We start from the raw sequence: 20,849 nt of genomic DNA on the forward strand, positions 1-20,849 counted from the left end.
AAAGTATAATAGTAGCACTGTGATTACATTTAAAGAGTAAATTCTTATATTTTAGAGATGCTTTCTCAAATATTTATGAATTAAGTGATTCATGCCTGAGGTTTGCTTGAAAATAATGGAGGACAGGGTAGGGGTATAGAAGAAGTAAAATTGGCCGTGAATTAAAAATTGTTGAAGTCTTGGTGGGTGGGTACAGGGGTATTTATTATGGGATTTGGTCTGCTTTTGTATATTTTTATTATTTTTCATAATAAAACATTTTTAAAAATCACCAAAAGAGATGGAAAATTTCTTAAAGGATATTATTAATGCAGACACTTTTGACATTTAAAATATGATGGCTTGGATTATTTATAATTGACCCTTGGACTAGAGGAGTGAAAAAGACTTCTATTCAACTTAATTTTAATCAAAAGTATTTTTAAAATAGTCACTGAATGCTTACGATGGGCAAGACACTAAGCTTAAAAATGTCCTACCCTGTGTACATCATTCTGCTTCTGAACTGTTGGAAAATCGCCTCCAATAGGTGCCTGCCGGCTTAACTCATCATCTTTCAGCTGGAGCCACACCAGAAGTTCTTGTAGAGAAAGGTGCAGACGCTTCCACTGGTCAGAACTGGCTTCCAAATGGGATCTGAAAAATAACAGGAGCAAACGATATCAGAATATCTAAAAGAATAATTGACAATTCTAACAATCCCATTACGGTACATTGGTGTTTTAGTTTGATAATGTATAAAGCTATTGTGAACTACATAGCAGTTCTCAATACTAATCTGGCTACCTGTTTTTGAGAGCCATGCAATGGGGGTATTTTAATGGCAATTTTGAGGAAAGGCAGTGTTTAGTCCTATGTTCGTTTCCATATGCAGAATTCTGAGATTTTTGGCATGAAATATACCCTAGAATGGATTGCTTTCCCATAGCATTGTAGTGAATGATTCTTAACATTTTTGATAGAAAAAATTGGACCCAGTGACTAATATAAACCACTCAGTTTTCATGTGACTCATGTTAGTACTGGAATTCTTTTGGAAAGGAAAGTCTCTCCCCACATTTTGACTTTTCCATTTCTACACCTTAGACAGCCTCTTCCATTGACTCCTTCCATCTGGCATCTGTTCCTTTCTGCTCCTCTTTCCCATATGCTTCTCCTTTTCCTCTACCATTCTTTATTCGTGCGCACCTGGGATTTGTTTGCACCAAGTTCCAACATTTTCTGCTTTGTTTCCTTTGTGTAAAATGTACTGAGACAACAAGTCACATGGAAAAGTAAAATCAGACATTTGTCTGAAAGCCTCCCTCAAACATGAATAATTTAGGCAAAAGACTGAATGCTTTACCATCAACTGTATTTAGAAAACGATAATCCATAGAAGCCATTTAAGAATACACAAATGAATGATCTGTACTATAAAATCCACATTTCATTTAAGAATGAGAGGCTCAATTAATAACATAAATCATAAACCAGAAAACAAAAAAGAGACGTGGAATTTTAGCAAGGCTCTATCTTTAGGTAAATCAAGAATTATGCTGCATTACTCATACATTATCAGCAGTTACTAATTAATTCATGAAAATTAATGTTGGCTATAACAAAAACACAATATAGTCTCTGCAAAGATTAAAATGTAGAGCAACCAGGTAGAACATTTTCCTTTGCCACTTGGTAACTTTACCTGACATTTCAAATACAATTCTCCTGCTGGCCTTTGTCAAACAGAATCTTCAAATAGTAACCATGTACTGAAATTAAATTGTTCTAAACTTTCTGAAGCATAATTTGATGACATGTAAAAATCTTTAAAATGTATAAATACAGTGATCCATAAGCTTAAATTCAAGAAATTATACTTAAAGAAACAGGAAAAGCATGCAAAGATATAGGTAGAAAATGTTATTTACAGCATCACTTATGATTGACACAAAGTAGAAACAACTTGAATATTCAATACTAGGGAATTTGTTATATATATAATCCTGAATTCATATAATGCAATGTTCAAATCTATGAATCCTATGCAGTATTCCATGTGATGATATAGCCAAATATTTAGAGATATAAAAAAGATTACCCTTTCAGTTGCTAAGTGAGAAAACAGGTTACGAAAATGTACACAATCTATTTTTTCTGAAACGTTTGTGTGTATATGTGTTTCTGTGCACATGCTTGACTATGCATGAAAAAATTCTGAAATGACAACTAGTTTATCCCTCAGAGGCAGATTTACAGATTTATTCCTTCGTCTATATACTTCTCCAAATTGTCAGAATATTTTTTCTATTATAAGCAATAGAAACATTAGATTTAGAAAAAAATGAAGGCATTTCTATTCGAGAAATTAAATTGTTTGAGACTCTAAGGGCATTTATTATCTGATAAATAAATCATGAGATACCAACAATAGTATGAATTAAATATAATAGTGTGGATTGCATATAGGGTAGAGGTCAGTTCTTCTGTTTCTGTTTCCTCCTTCTCTTTCAGTTATCATTTTTCTATGATAAGCCTAAGTGAGAATTCCCTATGCAAGATTTTAGCTGTTTAATGGCATGTAATGACTACTGGTTACAGAGATTCCCTGGGGTGTCGAAAATTTGCAGTTTGGTCCCCTTGAGGGCGAAAGAGGCTGTCAAACAGGACATTTTGACAGATGGGTAGAGAGAGGCATAGTCTAGACATGGAAAAGCAGCAAATGGGAGAAGAGTCACTTATTAAATAAATATTTGAGTGCATTTAAGTCCCAATAAGGCATTGGGAATAGAGAAAGGGGAAGGTAAGGGAGAACAGAAAGATGCCTAATGCTTGGCCTCCCTTTATCTAGGAGAGGAAATAAAATATCCCTCTGGGAGAGGTCTAGAGGAGGATAAATATGCACAAGATCACGCTGCCTATAGTGAGGCCTCCAGCTGTTACTTCTTCACTTAATGCAGTGCTACAACCCCAGTTCTAGGTTAAATGGTGCTAATTATCGGTAGTTCAGTGAAATCCGTTATGTCCCTTAAGAGAGAAAAAAATAGTTTGAGACTCAGGGAATTCAATTCTAAAAGATCTAAGAGAAACTCCATAGCATGAGAAAGAGAGGTTGTTAGGAGCCAGGAACACAGGACAGTCAAGAGTCAACAGAGGTGCAGAAGAAGGACCTGGGACCACAGCTGACCAAAAACTCTCATGTGTTTGGATGAGGGTACCTTATTCATCCATAAGGTGTGGAGTTAGGTAACATTTCAGAATGTTTGATCACCTTAACCACATATCGAATGACTGTTTCTTTCTTTTTCTTGCTATAGCGTGAGAGTGAAAGGCAAGATGTGATATGCAGACAAAAACTTAAGCCAAACACTTATAAAGGCAAAGGATACTGGGTAAGGGCTGGAGAGGAGAAAGTCAGAGAATGACTCCTGATTTAAAACAACATCTACAAAGAAACATTTGAGCAGCTTGTTTAAAATATAGATTCCTAGGTTCTACCTCCAAAATTTTTGTACTTTTAACAAGAACCTTCACAACTCAGCAGGTGAGCTCCAAAAACATTCTGTGAGAAAGAATTTCTTAAAGTATTTCCTGTGTGCCCCAAATATTACCTATGGACCTCCACAGGGCAAAGGTAGTATTTGTCAGTGACATGATTTTGAAGGAGATCTAAATGTAATGAAACTATGAGCTCAGAAAACATTTTCTTTGGCTGCACTAAGCTTGTGAAGTGTTTTCAAGACACATTTCTAATGCATTTGTTGTAAGCAGCTGTGCTATTTCTATTTTCAAGATCATATACCAAATATTTCTAAATGATTAACCTGTGTTTGTATTTGGAAAGTCTCTTCCTGAAAATGTTTTTGTTTTTGTTTTTTCCTATTTGTAATGACTCCCCAGCCTCTTGTTTTATAATAGGCTATTAGGGCTGGGAGAAACCTTAGAGATTGTTATCCAACCCTCCTGTTTTACAAATGTGGAAACTGAGATGCGAAGGTATTAAGATAGCTGCTGAAGCACATAACTTGAGCTGTCATATTAAGACATGGGAAATAGAAATTATAAACTTTTCTTATAGGAGAAAATCCTTAACCTTAGTGGTTTTTACCAAATGTTTTGGATCCCTGAGCAAGGCTTCCTACTTATTGGCAGATACACTCTACCCCTACCTCCTCAACAGAAAGTAACAGAGGAGGTTTGAAGAGGCACACTTAGCTTCTATCTGTTTTCTATTAATCTTTATTAGAGAAGACAAGAGCTTAGGGATTACTAGCTTTTAACAAGGCAAGTGCTGATCTTTAATAAGCAGATAATTTCTACAATTTGTGAGGTTTAGGTAAAATGCAGAACCTTTAGGTGTGTTGGGATATATTGCTTGGTCTTTAAGGAACTCTTCAGTGTCAAGACTCTAAGAATTATAGGGGCTGCTAAAGTGATAGTTATTTCTCTAGACACAGATATTTCAAATGTGATTTAGTTGATGCCTAGTTTGAAATCCTTAATAAAACTTTACTCTGAAAAGTATGTATCCTTAAAGCAAAATGTGTTAAATTGAATTCATTTTTCACTTTTCACTTTGACTTTCTTTATAAAACTAATGATTTATCCCTGTATATCTTTGGTACCCTTGTGTAATAGGTAGCACTTAAGCATACAGAAAGAAAAGATAAGAATGCAGGAATAATAAGGAACCAGAGAAATAAAATGGGAGCTATGGGGCTTTAAATAAAGAGAGAGAATTAAGCGCAAAGAGAAGTAAACATTTTTTTTCCAGATGGGCTATGAACTCCAACTTTCAAACATAATTAACATTCTGAGAGTAAGAGAAAGAAGGTCAGAGATACTCCATGTACGAGTTGCATTTTTCTCTGCATCCTTTTGCTCTTTGTTCTCCACTATAGAAAGACTTCTAACTATTCTAACTTTTAATACTGAGCACTCTCTTGGAGGTTTATTGCTGCTGTGGATTATATAATGTTGGTGTTCTAACTTCTCATATTAATGCTCAAAATTTCAAGTGAATATTTGTATATGACATTACAAATTTCTCTACCAAGTATAAAAATCTCACAGAATGTAAATTTTGCTGAAATTATGTTGACAACATATTTACAGAGTTAATGGTATATACAATAATCTAGAAAATAAAATCTGCTGGTAAATAAAATTAAAATCTTCATCCCTATTTCTTATGTAAAAAATTCACTTGACAACTTCTCAAATTATTAATATTTTCAAAATTAAAATGCAAGGTTTGTGGATATAGAATATTGGATGTGTGCATTCATGTAGGTATACATGTAATTCAAAAATTTTGACTATTTTTATTCCACTGAAATCAGTTGTTTCCTTTTGTTTGATGGCACTCAATAATCACTGAATATTCTTATTATGCCTCTTGGACATGATACGTGTGGACAAAATACATGTGGAACAGATGTCATATACTTTCCTTGAACGAAATTAGGAGATAGTACTATACAATTTCAATTAAAGTATTTTTTTCTTAAAGACATCTTGTTAATTTTTCCTTATACCATATATTTGTACTTAATCAGCTCCATTTAAATATGAGAAAACCAAGGTAGAGAAGTTTAAAAATTTGCTTAGGTTCATTAAGAGCAATTGCAGAATTAAAAATAATAGAATTGTAGAATGGCAAGGGAAGTTGAATAGACCACCCATATTTCTGGTCAAAACTCCTCATTTCAGTGAGGGAGAAAATTGAAGTCTGAAGCAGTTGAGTGACATGCTTAAGATTATATGCTAGGTAATTAGTAACAGAGCCAGGAGAGAAATTAGGCTGCCCAGCACTGGTCCAGGACTCTTTCTACTCCATCTCACTGACTCATTTAGAGCTTGGAGTTTTTGTATTCATCTAATTTAGCTGGAAGCAGCAAGCATAGCCCTATGAAACAACTCATGAATACTTAAAGAAACTTGCCATCGAGTGTAAATGAGAATAGTATAGGGAAGACCTGGTGAAGAAATCATCAGAGAGAGAAATATTCATTGTGGCATTTGAGCCAAAATTTGGAGAATGAGAGGAGAGATGGTACTCCAAGTGTGAGGACCAGCGAAGGTACAAACTCATATGGGAGAATGAGAAAATTGTTGGAAAGAAGGAATGGGGTTAAAAAGAAGAAAAGTCTACAGCTATGCCACCCTGAACGTGCCCGATCTCGTCTGATGTTAGAGGCTAAGCAGGGTTGGGCCTGGTTAGTATTTGGATAGGAGACCACCTAGGAAGACCAGGTGCTGTAGGCATTAAAATAAAAAAGAAGAAGAATATATTTGGCTCAGAGAATCTGTGTTGGCGAGTAACTAGATTGCTGCTTGGTGAGGAAGGAACTGGGAGACATGGGAAGAACAGAAACAAGAAGGGGTTAGTAGGGTTTTATTAGACAGCGAAGGGTCCACTAGATTCTCGTGACTAAACATAAGCTTTGTGGGAGCAATGATTTTTTTTTGTCTGTTTTGTTTGCTGTTTTTTTTTCCTCAGTGCCTAGAAGAGTGTTTAGTAGATGATAAACACTGAGTAAATATTTGTTGAATGAACAAATAAGTAAATGAATGACTAAAATATGGATGCCAACAAGACTGAAGTTCTTGACCAAAGAGATAACGTGATAGAAACAGTGTCCAAGGAAGGAAATTTTGCAAATGTGTGATAGATAATCTCAATATGTAAAGGAACGGAGACCAATTTATCAGTACAGAATGACATGATAAAGACTTAAATAAGAATTGTAATCACAGGAAGAGAAAAGACAGGGCAGAAGGAAAATAAACGGAGGGGAAAGGACATACTATGGACTTGAATCCGGAAGCACAAGGATACATTGTATGAGCAAATGGAACCCAGAAGAAAACTTCAAAATTATTTGGATTCAAACTCAATTTTTTTTCCATTAAAATGGATACCTGTGAAATCAAGCACTAATGTTTTTATATTTTGAAATTTAAAACTGGCTTTAGAATCCCCTATCAAACAATGAACCAACTGTAATTTTTTGTGTAATATGTTATAGCTTAGGCAAACCCAGGCTGTTTTTTCCAGTGTATTTTTGGAACTATATTTTAATCATGGTGACTTTTCACTAAAAAATAATGTCAGTGGAGAAATTGACTAGATTCACAGTGCAATCTTATAAGTGTCATTAATAGTTCTGTATCTAACTCTTCCAGTGCTATTTATCCTATTTCATAGCCATCTCAAATTACTACCTCTACTGTGCTTCTCTCAACTGACTCTGACATCGTGTATAGATTGACAGATGCCCTTATTTCAACCAAGTGTCAGGGAATAAACTGGATTGCTTTGATGTGAAGAATTATTTCCTTGCTTTTTATAAGCAACTGTTTATAACAACACATCCTATATTATTAGACAGGCGTATTAAGAAGCCAAAACCATTGATCTGAATATCGAAATTCTAGAATTTGTGGCACCTTAGATAAGCTAAGGTAACTGTTTTCTACTTGATTAATGGCAGTAAGAATTAAACTGTGGTAACTGGCATATGGGAAATTGCTGAGAATGAAGAGCCCATATTTTGGCTGACATACTGTTTGCTGCTTTCAATTCTCTTTTTATTTCATCAAGTTCACATGAAGGAGAAAAAAGACACTGAGTGATGTTCAGAACAGTTTTAGCACCTTTCTTTTTTCTTTCTTGCAAAAAAGAATAACTTACATTTCTTTACCAGTATCTTTTCTATCTCACATGTTTTGTTCCTTTTTAATGACAGAAGTTTAAAAAATGTCCTTTGTCATTAAATATCCTGACTTGTCTTAGAGTTTAAGCTGTAGAAAGAGAATGGAGTCTCCCTACCTATGAAAATGCCATTACCCCCAACTTATTACCGACACACTGATACCAAATTCATAGACCAAAGAGGGAGATAAAAACAAATATCTTGAAACTTGGAGTGCAAACTTGGGAGGGGAGACCTCATAAATAAAAATAAATTGTTTTCTACTCTTAAGAATCTATTTCTCTGTTTCATCTTTTCACTTATTATGTATTTATGTATAAAAGTTGGCGAGTCTTACTTTTTCCTTCTTTCTTTTTTACTCTATAGTATAATATGATGTTTAGAAGCTCAGACTCTGGAACCAGACTCTCTGTGTTCAGATCTTGCATCTGCCACTTACTAAGTGACCTTGAGAAAGTTATTTAGCTTCTCTGTGCCTGACTTTCTTCAAATGCAAAGAAATGATAATAATAGAATCAATCTTTTAGGGCTACTGAGACCATTAAATGGGTCAAAAACTATAAATCACCCATGATATTGCGTGGTATGTGGTGCACCATGTGTTAGTTCCTATTTATTATTATTATTATTATTATTACTATTATTATTTCATAGTAAGTGCAGATTTTTGCAAGAGTGCTTTCAAAGTAATAAATTTCAGTTATATTTTTTCTCATTGTAGAAGTAAATATGCCATATGTCAAAAGTTCGGACAATTTAGAAGAAGTACGAAGAAAAATCTCCCTTATGCAATCTTACAGCCTAGAGGTAGAGACCACTCCCATTGTTCAGTGCATTCCCTCATAACTATTATGAAGTTCATTCGTCCTCTTTGACCTCCACTACCACCCCTCCTCTAGACACAGAAGAAAGCACAAAATATTTTTATAAAAGGATGCAAATTAGGAAAAGCAACTGATTAGAAAGCAAGAAGCCTGACGTCCACTCCCTGTACTTCCTGTCATTTTGGTGACACTGAGCATTTCACTTACTATTTCTGCTCTTTGTCCTCGCACTGAACTATGGTGAAATGGGTATAGCAAGAGCTTCACTTTGCCCTCCTTAGAACAATGCTTAGGTGTATCCACTAGCTTCTCAAGAGGAAGCTGATACACAAGAAGGGGCAAAGTACAAAATAAGTGTACATAGGACAGTTAAAGAATTAGTCTATGAGAGGATATGGTAACAAAATCTGAGAGGAATCTAAGGACAGGAAGTTGCTAGAATCTCTCCTTAGCTGTGGTAGCTATGCAGAGGTCTCCTCTCAACTGCTAATTACAATGCGTTACGGTATTTAAAGAATGTCCTCTGTTATACATTTAGAATAATGCCAAAGACAGAATTCTATGATAGATATACGTAAATTTTATCACTTTTTTCTTAACCCTGTGGTAAGCCAAGAAAGAATATGAAATTAGGATAGCTATGTTCCTCCTTTAAATTCACTCTAATGTCTTAATATGCATCTCTTTCCTGGTTATAAAACATCACCACTTGAATCTAATCTGAACCTTCAAGTATCATCTCCATACTAAGCGAATGAAAAATTCATTTATTCAAAATAAAATGAATCATTTTGAAATTGGGTGATTTACATAAACATGAGATATTAGCCACTTATGCTAGGAAAATGAGGGAAATTTTGCCATTTTAATTCATCTCTGGCTTTTTTGCCCCTGATCTTTTCCTACCTAATGTTGAGAGACTTTTTCCGCAGCTCACTCCACTTGAAGTTCATGTTATCTAAACGTCTTTGTAACAGGACTGCATCATCAGAACCTTCCAGAGATCTCAGGATTTTTTGGCCATTTTCATCCAGGGTGTGATAGATATCCGTGTGAGCTTCGATTTCTCCTTGGAGGTCCTACAGGACAGCAGGGAGAAGAACACGTGTGAATTACCAAACAAAAGAGACCAGCTTCAAATGTAAATTTGAACAATTGTAAAAAATAAACCATTAGTTCAAAAGACATTTCGACTGGGCCTACTAACAAAATGATTCACCTCCAACTCAGTTTTCTTGGTGTATTATCTCTTCATGTTTTTATGTAGATTGAAAATGGGCATCTTATTAGGTATAATAAATTTATCCCTTGACATTATAGATTAGAATATAATGTGTTGCTAACTTTACAAATTTCATAAGTTATATCTTCTAGTCCATGGACAGAATATATTGTTTTATGAGTGATATGAAATAAAATTCCATGATAGAGTCCACCCCAGTGCCAATCATTTCATCGCACTATGGGTCAAGTCATATTTTCCATGCACATAGTAATCTGAAGAGTTGACTCTGACCATAGAAGCATGGAGAGTCTAAAAAACATTTCTGTACTCGGTTCATACCACCAGCATATTAACAGAATTCTATCATCAGAGAGAATCTTTTTGACAATACACATTAAATTCACCTTGGTATTATAGCATCGAACATTTATTACAGCACCATACATTTATTAGTAAGATTTCCTAATTGAAACACCATTGTATTTTTAGGCTTGACAGGTGGAAAGTCCATAGGACCTTGACAAGAGTTATAAGACGTTATGCATTCAACCTCATTTGTACATACACAGATCAAGAAAATTATCATAGTAGAAGAATCTGACCTTTACATGGTATGTCTTCCTGTGTAACATTTTCAGCTTGAACCGGGGACTACAGCACTGATCCTGTTGCATAGCAATCCTGAGAAAACCCGGCGACTGAAAGAGCCCTGCTTGAAAATGCCAACTTTGCTTACATTCTGTTGACAGAATGAATTTTGAAGCACAGGCCTCACCAGTCAATAATAATAAACAGCCACTTTGTACTCCCCAGTAAACGGTAGCCAGGCCTGTGGATGTGGGAGGGACCTCAAAGAGAGGAGGCCTGGAGTATGCAACTGACAGTTTATATTAAACAGCCAACTTTTCTTATCATTTTGCCATTATAAGCCAGAGACATTATAAATTCATTTTATATATGTGTTTCCCTCCTTGTTCCCAGCAGAACAGTCAAAGCCAAAAGAACATTCCTTAGAGAGCTGCTGGGTACCAGCATTCCTTTCTGCCTACACAATGAATGGAGGCTTTGTACATTATCTGACTTACTTTTCGAGATTTGTATGCTTCTGTTTAACAAGTTTAAAAATTCATTCTGAAGCTTGGAACAATTAGATTGACTGGTGTAACTAGAAAAGTTTTTTTTCCCTCTTTCTTTCTAAAATTGAATTAAATTATTCTTCTAAAGTAAGGGAGGAAAGTGGCTGGCAGCAATAACGTGTTAGAAATTCTGAAGAACTGGCCTGTGTTTTCAGTTAGTCTCTTAGATGCAGAATTTTGAATGTTGCAGAAGTAAGGTAGATGGACAATGAATGTCTCCCATCACCATTTTGGCAGCCAAATCATCCCTGATGGACCCTAAAGAGAATTTTGTTCCATTTCCTTTAACTGGAAGACAGGATGGGAAGTATGGATAGAACCATATCTGAAGTTGAAAGAAGAGAAATACTAAAGCAGACCAAGTAGCATCCAACTCTAATCCATTAAAAACAATGTTCTGGAAGGAAATAGTCTGATTTTAAAACTAGTTTATGTGGTTGAAAACTAGTATTGGGCTTCTTGCAGAAATGAAGTTTAATCAGGTATACATTCATTTTATGTTTGTGTCCCTACATGGAAAAACATATCCTGCTGAACTTGCCACTTTTTTAGCAAAAAAGTGAGGTTAACTTATCTAAACAATTCAGGAATGAAAACCAAATTCAAGTTATCCAGATAATTCCACCAATTCTCTCTTTTACTTTACTTTCCTTCTTGTTGTATTTGATTTGTACACTACTTAAAACTTTGCCTCAGCGTATACACTTAGGGAATTACAACCAAACTTTCAGGTGTTCAAGAAAATAAAATATTTTGACTAATGCAACCAGCTCTTTATATTAATATGCATATGATAGTGCATTTATAGCGGAGACCCAAGCTCAATAACAGTTCCTTAAGATTATGTATATCATGAAGTCATCAACATTTTGTTGAATACATGAGAGATCTTTCCAAGCATAAACAGGATGTTGATTCATAAATTTGCTAACTTTCATCTTTGCCATTTATATTATACTGCACATAAACATCTTAGTTGTATCACCAAAAAATAAATGATGTTGTATCTTTGTTGTATCATCAAAAAATCAATAACCTAGTATTTAGATTATTTGTCTAGTCTTAGCACTGTGAAAAATATGATAAATGCAAGAGACAGGTCTATCTTTACTTTTCTTAAAATCTAGTGATATTTTTATTTAATCATTCTTATTACCAACTGAATATTGATGAAAATTTCCTACCAAACCTCATAGATACTGGGATAAGAACTTCTCCTCTTGGAAATTCAGAAGTGGCTGAAGCAAAGTCTTAGCATTGGCAGTAAGGTAACTCTTAATTAGTATTATTATTAGGTCAGTATTACTTCTCTAGGTCATGATGGTGGTTTAGAGGAAAAAATGACACATGTACTGCAAAGGGCTTCAGAGTTTACAAAGCACTTACCATTATACCGCTTTAGTTATTCTTCCTCCTTGCCTTGTGAAGTACATAATATTTTCTCTGTTTTACAGATGAAAACAATGAGGTTCAGAAATGTTTCAGCAACTTGCCTAAAGTCATATATCTTGTAATTGTTGGAACTGGGCAATGTACCCAGTGGTTTTTTTTTTAAGTTAAAATTATTGGGGTGACATTGGTTAATAAAATCATATAGGTTTTAAGTGTACAATTCAACAGTACATCAAATGTATATTGCATTGTGTGTTCACTACCCAAAGTGAAATTTCCTTTCATCATCAAATATTTGACCCCTTTTACTTTTTAAAAATATTTGTTTTTATTTTTTTCCTGGCTTTACTGAAATATAACAGACAATTAGTTGCTCATATTTACATTGTGTAATTCAATGAGTTTTTTTCAATTGTAGTTGGCATACAATAATATATTAGTTTCAGTTGTATAGCATAGTGATGAGAGACCTATATAACTCACAAAGTAATCACCCCACCAAATCTAGAACCCCTCTTCTCCCTACATATTTATTACAATATTAACTATTTTCCTTATGCTACACTTTGTATCTCCATGTCTATTTTGTAACTATCCATTTGTACTTCTTAATCCCTTTGCCCTTTTCATTGTCTCCCCAACCCCCATCCTATTCAGTAGCCCTCAAATATTCTCTGTATCTATGAGTTTGTTTCCATTGTTTTTGTTGTTGTTGTTATTTATTTTATTCTTTAGATTCCACATGTATGTCTTTCTCTATCTGACTAACTTCATTCAGCACAATACCCTCTAGGTCCATCAAGGCAATATCTTTTTCTATACCCTTCCTTTTAGTCTGTGTGTGTCTTTTAATCTGAAGTGAGTCTCTTGTAGGCAGCGTATGTAGATATCTTGTTTTCTTATCCATTCAGCCACCCTATCTTTTGGTTGGAGCACTTAATTCTTTTCCATTTGAGTTATTTGTTGACAAGAATACAGTTATTACCATTTTTTATTCATGACTTTGGTATATGGTTTTTCTTCTTAAAAAAGTCCCTCCAACATTTCCTGTAATATTGGTTTAGTGTTGATAAATTCCTTTAGATTATTTTTGTCTGAGAAGCTCTTTGTCTGTCCGTTGACTCTAAAGGATAGCTTTGCTGGATAAAGAATTCTTGGTTGTAGATCCTGGGTTTTCATCATGTTGAATATTTTGTGCTAAGTCTTTCTTTCCTTAAAAGTTTCTTTTGAGAAATTAGCTGCCAGTCTTATGGGTGCTCCCTTGTAGGTAACTAAGTGCTTTTCTCTTGCCGCTTTTAAGATTCTCTCTTTGTATTTAAACCTTGGCATTTTAATTATAATGTGTCTTAGTGTGAGCCTCTTTGGGTTCATCTTTTTTGGGACTCTCTGAGATTCCCAAGATTGTATGTCAATTTCATTCACTAGGTTAGAGAAGTTTTCTATCATTATTTCTTCAAATAGCTCTTCAACTTCATGTATCCCTTCAGGTACCCCTATGATCTGGATGTTTTTACATTTAATTTTGTCCCATAGGCTCCTTAAATGATTATTATATTATTGGTTTCCTTTTTCTTGCCATTCTGATTGGGTGTCCTTGGCTTCCCTATCCTCTGTATTGGTGGTTTGATCCTCTTCTTTATCTACTCCATTGATTCCTTCTAATATACTCTTCATCTCAGATAATGTGTTCTTCATTTCTGACTGGTTCCCTTTTATAATTTCCATTTCTGTTATGTTTTTTATCTCTTTGTTAAAGTTCTCACTGAGTTCCTCTACACTTTCTCTAAATTCACTGAGCATCTTTATAACCAGTGTTTTGAACTCTGCATCTGTTAGATTACTTGACTCCTTTATTCCTGGATCTCTGTTCTGTTCTCTTATATGGTTCCTACTTCTTTGTCTTCCCATTTTGGCTACCTTTCCATGTTTGTTTCTATGTACTAAGCAAAGCTCCTCAGTCTCCCGCTCTTATTAGCGTGGTTTTGTGTAGCAGGTGTCTAGTGGCACAGTCCTGAGAGAGGTTCAGCTGCAGGCTAAGTTCCCCCCCCAGCCTCTGCCCCTCCAGGGCCACCTGTTAAGATTCAGCAAGCAATCCACAGATGCTGTGCTTATAGTTGCCTCAAAAGGCCACACGAGAAACCGAGGTCAGCTGCTATCAGTGTGGGTCTTAGAATTGCTCAGCAAGGAACACCAGACTTGCTGAAGACACACCTGGATGTGGCTTGGGTGGGGGTTGCAAGTTGGGAAAGGTGGAGTTTCAAGGAATCCTCTGGGCGGAGTGACCTCTGTTACCCAGTTTGATGATGTTTCAGCTATGGTGGTGCTGAGTCCACATACTGGGAGTAGGGGAGAGCTCAACAGAGGAACAATGGATACCACCGGCACTTCTGCCTGGGAGAGAACCTCACCTCTGGTCCTCAATCCGACAACTTAGTGTCCCCTTGTAAGCCCCTGGCATCCTCCGGAGCATCCAACTGGGCACTGGGGCTCAGAGCGAGCAGGTCCATCACCGTGAAAGTCTGCTTGTGGACACAGCCACTTTAAGAGGCATCTGCAGCTATCAATGCCACAGCCTCTGTCCCACTAAGCTGCTGGGGACTAGGCAGCCTCATGTCCTCGTCCTTCCTACCTTCTACTGCTGCAGGGTGATTTCTCATTTCTGTCCCTAGTTATAGGGCTTCTGTTCCTCTAGATCCCAGGTGACTTTCCTTGCTGTTTGTTCCATGTTTCCATCCCAACTTTGATTTGGTCACAAGAGGGATGAGCAAAGCCTCTAGCATCTATCCTAGTTTTAGATGCCTTTTGACCCCTTTTACTTTTGACTCTAGAAGATCTTGCACTATCTCCATCACCCATTTGCTATAAGCATTGGTTGTAATAGACAGCAGTCACTGAAGCTGAGCAAGGCTACTACTAACAAGGGGTTAAAAAAAAACAACTGTTAAGAGAAAAGCACAAAAAAGACCTTATTATTGATTTTGATTAAAAAAATTTATCCACATGGATGAAAAGGAATCTTGACTACCCTTTTCACTTCTCATTTTGAAATTAGACATCAGAGACCACCTGTGAGCAAAAACTGTTTGCATTGAAAAGGTCTTCTTACTACAAAATATCCCTGCTGACAGAAAAGGAAATTCTCCCATTAGTGATTCATTCCTTTGTCTATAAGAGCCAGGTGAACATTACACTAAATAATGATTTGACATATCTGTATAAACCTAGTTTGGCCATGTTCCTTTGGGATGGCAGGCTGGTAGATAATCTGTCAAGCTACAGGACTAAGGTAGGTTGCTCTAAAATGGAGATGAGTATCCGTGAAGATCACAAGGCTTTTTTAGGAGGTTGGCATGCTATAATGGAGATTTTTCAGTACAAGTAGGCAGCATAAATCCTAGGTGGCGAGTAGACATCAATAGGGCAGGTAGGAAGAAACACGCATTTGTATAAAACTATCACGATGGCATCGATCTTAAGATTAACCTTAGATACAGGGGCCACAGAAAAGCAAGAGTTTGGTATAGAGAAACAAGTGGAGTTCTCGGAGGATAGCCAATCTGGACAAAAGTAATTTTTACAAATATTTTTAAGTAGTTTCATTTTACTTCTGACTTAATTAGAAAATATCACTCACTATATTCAATGCATGCTATCAATTTTTTTCTTCTTTTTGTGACTATTCTTTAGAACAATAATGAATAGCAAAAGAGGTATTTGTTACATAACAGAAACGGTAGCTACTATACAAATAGCATACATATGCACTTAACATATAGTAGCATATATAACACTTACTATATACTAGGTATTGTCCAAAGCATTGTATATCCACGAAGTCATTTAATCCTCTCAGGAACCCTCTAGGGTAGGCATTATTATTTTCATTTTATAGATAAGAGAGTGAAATTACAGAGAAGTTAAGTAACAATGTCCGAGGTCACACAGCTAATGAACTATGTGGCCAGATAGTAAACCCAGGCCATTGGCCTCCAGAGACTGTGCTCTTAAACACTAAGCAATATTACCTCTGAGTTCTTATTAATTTTATTTTATTTTCTATTAACTTTTTCTATTAATATTTCTGCCTAAATTTCAGCATATCTGGAACTGTTACTAGACAGTACAGAAAAACATTTTCACCACTCGTAGTAATTTTATGGTCTTTTTTAATATGGAGACTGTTAAACAGATTTGAAGCAGTGGATGGAGATATATCCAATACAACAAAGGAGAATATAAAATAATTGAAAAAATGGGTACAAATGGAAAAATAATATGTATCCCTCCTCCGCAAAGAAACATATAGACTAAAGTTCTGTACAATTATGGAACAGATTTTATCTGTGAATATCAAGAAAGTTCAGATGTGAGGCAAGTAATATGTTCATAGTGTAGCAGTTTTAGAAGTAGGGAGTATACTGTTTCCCGTAGAGTTTTTTAAAATCTCATACTTCCTTCTTTTCTAAGTCTAGCCTACTTCTGTCATAAGTCCCCTTTCTTAGTCTCCAGGGAAACCTAATGAAAAGTGTAGTTAAATAGACATAGTTTGAATCTCCCCTTACTCTTTCCCTTATTAACTGCATAAGTTTAAAAAAACTCTTTAGTCTTTTTGGTGCCTCTAAGTATTAAATAATAATACCTACCAGCTGGGCTGTTTTGAATGTTACATTGAATAATTTTTGTAAAACACTTTGACCAGCATCTAGAACACAACAGATAGCTAATGTGTGGGTTTCCATTATAGAGAATCAATGTGGAAATCAAGTGATACAAATAGGCCTCATGAAGTCCAAGGGACCTGCTTTGAGCCTTGATGGATGGACAGGATTGAGAGAGGTGGGGGTAAGAGGGCATTCCAAGTGAAAGAATAGCATGGAAGTGGCAAAAAGTTGGAAGTGAATTTAATTATGAGCAGAGACAATGAATTGCACAACTTGATTGAAATGGATGATGAGCATTAGGGAGACATAGAATATAGTCCTTAATTAAGATGGATAAAGCCTTTCTTTTAAGACGCCACCAAGAATAAAAGTTTATGAAGGAAAGTAAAGGACAAATACAAGATTATTAAATATTAAATTTGTACTATCTTATTTGACAAGTAGAATGTCCAATGGTGTCCATAAATAATAAGACAACTGTGGAATAATATGAAAAGTTACAAAACTTATATTAGAAGAAAAATAAAGAAGGTAGATGTCAGGAATTAGTGTTATACCCTTATTTTTATTATCCAAAAAAAATGATATGATACTCTTCCAAAACATTATGGATAATAGTATCCATGTATTTTCTTTCCTGTGTATACAGAATTTTGTGTCTCTAAAAAAGAACTCAGCAAATAATAACCTCTCTATCTTGAACGTAGCTGAGAAGTAAGCAACAAAACAAAACGAACAAAAAGATGTATAAAAAATAAAAATAAGTAACTACATTTCCCTAAAAATTCATTATAGACATACCATCTCTAATCTTTTCTGAAAGCATTAAAACATGAATAATGGTCAGGTTATTAGTTCTTCTTTACTGATAATTTTTACCTAATTCAAATAAGCTTAATAAGAGAAAAATATGATGATCTGATTTCCAAGAACTTAAAAGTTCAGAAACAGAAGATCCAAAACATGAGAGCAGTTATCCTTGAGGGCTAAAGAGAGAATAGCAAGAAGTGACACCTGACAGAGAACCAGAAAAGTGTAAAAGGAGCCGTGGGCATGCATAGTTGACCAGGGTCACACAGTGTGGAAATGAATAGCTTTACATGTATTATTAGCCCTTGAAGGCATCACTTAGCTTTAAAGCTGAGCAAAATAATTTTAATGATGATGATCCTGAATTAGCCAGAAAAAGCATATATATGTTCAGTAAACTCTATTTAAGAAGAAAGTAACACATGCGAAACTCTTTAAATAAATTTATCCAACATAGTTATTCTGAAAATCAGGTGTTGCTGCTTTAAAGAAGTTTAACCAAACAAAACAAACACATAAGTCAAACTCCCTTAGCTTGGCTGTCCAAAATAACTTGTTAATCATGAACTCTAAGTACTTGAGGTTTTGGAATACACACACACACACACACACACACACACACACACACACACACACACACTCCATTAGGAGAACAGAAATTGAGAGTAAATTTTTAGAAATGTTTATAGCAATCTAAAAATAAAAAGCATGGGCTTGCATTTTGTATGTCTGGTTTTTGTAATTTTTAAAAAGTAATTCATTTTTATTGCATGTTATAAAAGCATCAGTTTATTACAGCTCAGAAATTAAAACTAGCAAAACAAAACAGAATTGTCCTCCCTAATGGTTTTTTAAAGAAGCACCCATATAAAGGAATTGGACCCATAATCTTGACCTTATAAGGACTCTAATCTAACCACCAGAGGTTCCTAACTTGCTCAGGAAATGTAGTTGGGTGCAGATTCACAGTGGGTGTGCCTGTTTTTTCTACCCTTTCCCTATTCTATATGTGGCCATTGCAATACTTTTGAAAGCAGCAGAGTTGTCATCCCAAGAGAAACAAAAGTTAATTTGAGGATTGCCATTTGGCTTGGAGCCTGGTTGCTCTAGGTAGATAAGAAGTGTGTTTTCAGGTCCAATGCATTGCAATGCATCTTCAGCGAGCAGATATGGATTTAGAAGTCCATAGACTTTGCTTTAAAAATGGCTGTTATTAAGGCCCTCAGAGACTATTATCCTGCAGGGTTTGTTGTCTTTGCTTTCATATCTCATTCGAAAAGTCTCACACTTAAAGCACTATAAGAGTGGAGAGAAGGGATATGCTCTCCTGCCTCAGTACATTCTCAGGTGCAAAGCTTTATTTCAAAATCTAATCTTTAAAAATGCCTGGCCTAGAGTGGATTACCCCAGAGGAAACTGAACAAAATTCCATTTGTCAGACTGCCTTAAGCAATCCCAAACTCTGGGAACATGTAATGCTTTCTCCCCTTGTCCGACCCTCCGGTTTATTCTATTCTTAAAATTACTTTTGTAAATTGAAGAGTTTATTTCAGATATACCAGGTCGGAAGTATGATAAGTATCTTTTCTCTTCTGCATCTTGTTTTTCCTACTTTCTTTTTATTCTGTCACAGTACAAAAATGTTCTGCATATTTATTCATCACACAGATATGCATTGTATGCCTAAGTATGCCTACTGTATGCCTAAGATTTCATTAAGAGCTATGGGAACATAAATAAGAAAGATATAGCCCTTAAGTTAATTCCTCCTTTCTTCCTTCCTTCTTTCCTCCGTCCCTCCCTACCTCCCTGCTTCCTTTCCTTCCTTCTTTCCTTGTTTCCTTCCTTTCTTCCTCCCACTAATATTTAATATTAGACCAATATTATCATCCAAATCTACAGTGGTGAAAAAAATAAACATCTAACCTCTAACCTCTTGATGTTTATAGCATAAGATAAATAGAGACATAAGATAGACAGGGGAGAAATATGGTAAAGAGATAAAAATTTCAATAAAATAAGAAAATGCTTTAAAGGTAACAGATGGGTGGCTTTGGTGAGAATAATGGTGTACCTGTGGTGGTGATGGGGTGCTCTTTGGTTATGGTGGTCAAGAAAAACCTAGCGAGAAGGTTCAGTGTAAGCTGAGACTTGAAGGATGAGAAGATACCAGTTATAGGAAAAGCCAAGGACACGGAATTTCTCCCAAGTAAGAAGGGGAGCCTTTGCATCAGAAAAGATCTTGGCTAAAACTTACAAGAAAGAAATGTGGCTGGAGATGAGGTAAGAGAGACTTCAGAAATTGTGGGGCCTTGAAGTCCCATGGCAAGGAGTTTGAATTTTATTTCAAATTCAGTGGAAAGCAATAGAAACTTTTAAAGTAGGGTAGCAACATGATTGGTTTAGTCATTAAAGAAATCATTATATTGCTATGTGGAGATTAAAGAAGGCAGGAGAGGAATCAGGAAGACCACTTAGGGGCCAGGCCCTCTAATCCAGGCAAGAGATAATGTGGCCTAAACGAGGGTGACTGCAGAAGGTAAGAAGCAGATTGATGTGAGATATAATTTGGGTGCTAGATTTCTTACACATACTAATGGATTAGAAGACAAGAGTAGAAGAGAAGGATATCTCAAGGACAACACCAAATTCTTAAACAATGGATGGCAGTGTAATTTACTGAGATGGTGCAAATTGGGGGAAAAGTCAGTTCTGTGTTCTATTTTTAATATGTTACACTTTAAAATGACTGTGAGGCATTCAAGTGGAGATTTCAAATACACGTGAGAAATTCAAAGGGGAGTTGTGGGCTGGCTTTATGAAATTGGGGTTATTTAGTTTATTGATACTAAGACTAGGAAAATGAGTAAGCATACTTAGGGATAAAGAGATGAGGGAGAAGAAAAAGGGGCATGGGACCAAGACCTGAGGCCCACTAATATTCAGAAGTTAGCTAGGGGTAGACAACCTGGCAAAGAAAACAGAAAAGGAACAGCCAAAGAGGTAGGAGGAAACTAAGAAATGACGGTGTCATGGTAGCCAAGAGAGAGGAGAGAGTTTCAAAAAGGAGAGAGTGGCAAATTGTGTCAAACACTGTTGATGGA

The 20,849-nt window shown here is 35.6% G+C and overlaps 1 protein-coding gene and 1 pseudogene across 2 annotated transcripts in view; one reads left to right on the forward strand and one right to left on the reverse strand.

Annotated features, from left to right (window-relative positions):
* Positions 1-20,849, reverse strand: part of DMD (dystrophin) — a 2,089,898-nt gene that overhangs the window by 362,991 nt on the left and 1,706,058 nt on the right. For both annotated transcript variants that reach the window (XM_011378471.2, XM_011378473.2), the window contains exons 56-57: positions 9,428-9,600; positions 480-636 (exon numbers count right to left, since the gene is read on the reverse strand). In XM_011378471.2, the coding sequence (XP_011376773.1) occupies positions 480-636; positions 9,428-9,600 (330 nt within the window). The remainder of the gene's footprint in view (positions 1-479; positions 637-9,427; positions 9,601-20,849) is intronic.
* LOC111730923 lies at positions 6,128-6,246 on the forward strand (annotated as a pseudogene).

The sequence above is a fragment of the Pteropus vampyrus genome, unplaced genomic scaffold (genome assembly GCF_000151845.1).
Source record: "Pteropus vampyrus isolate Shadow unplaced genomic scaffold, Pvam_2.0 Scaffold340, whole genome shotgun sequence".
Taxonomy (NCBI): Eukaryota; Metazoa; Chordata; class Mammalia; order Chiroptera; family Pteropodidae; genus Pteropus; species Pteropus vampyrus.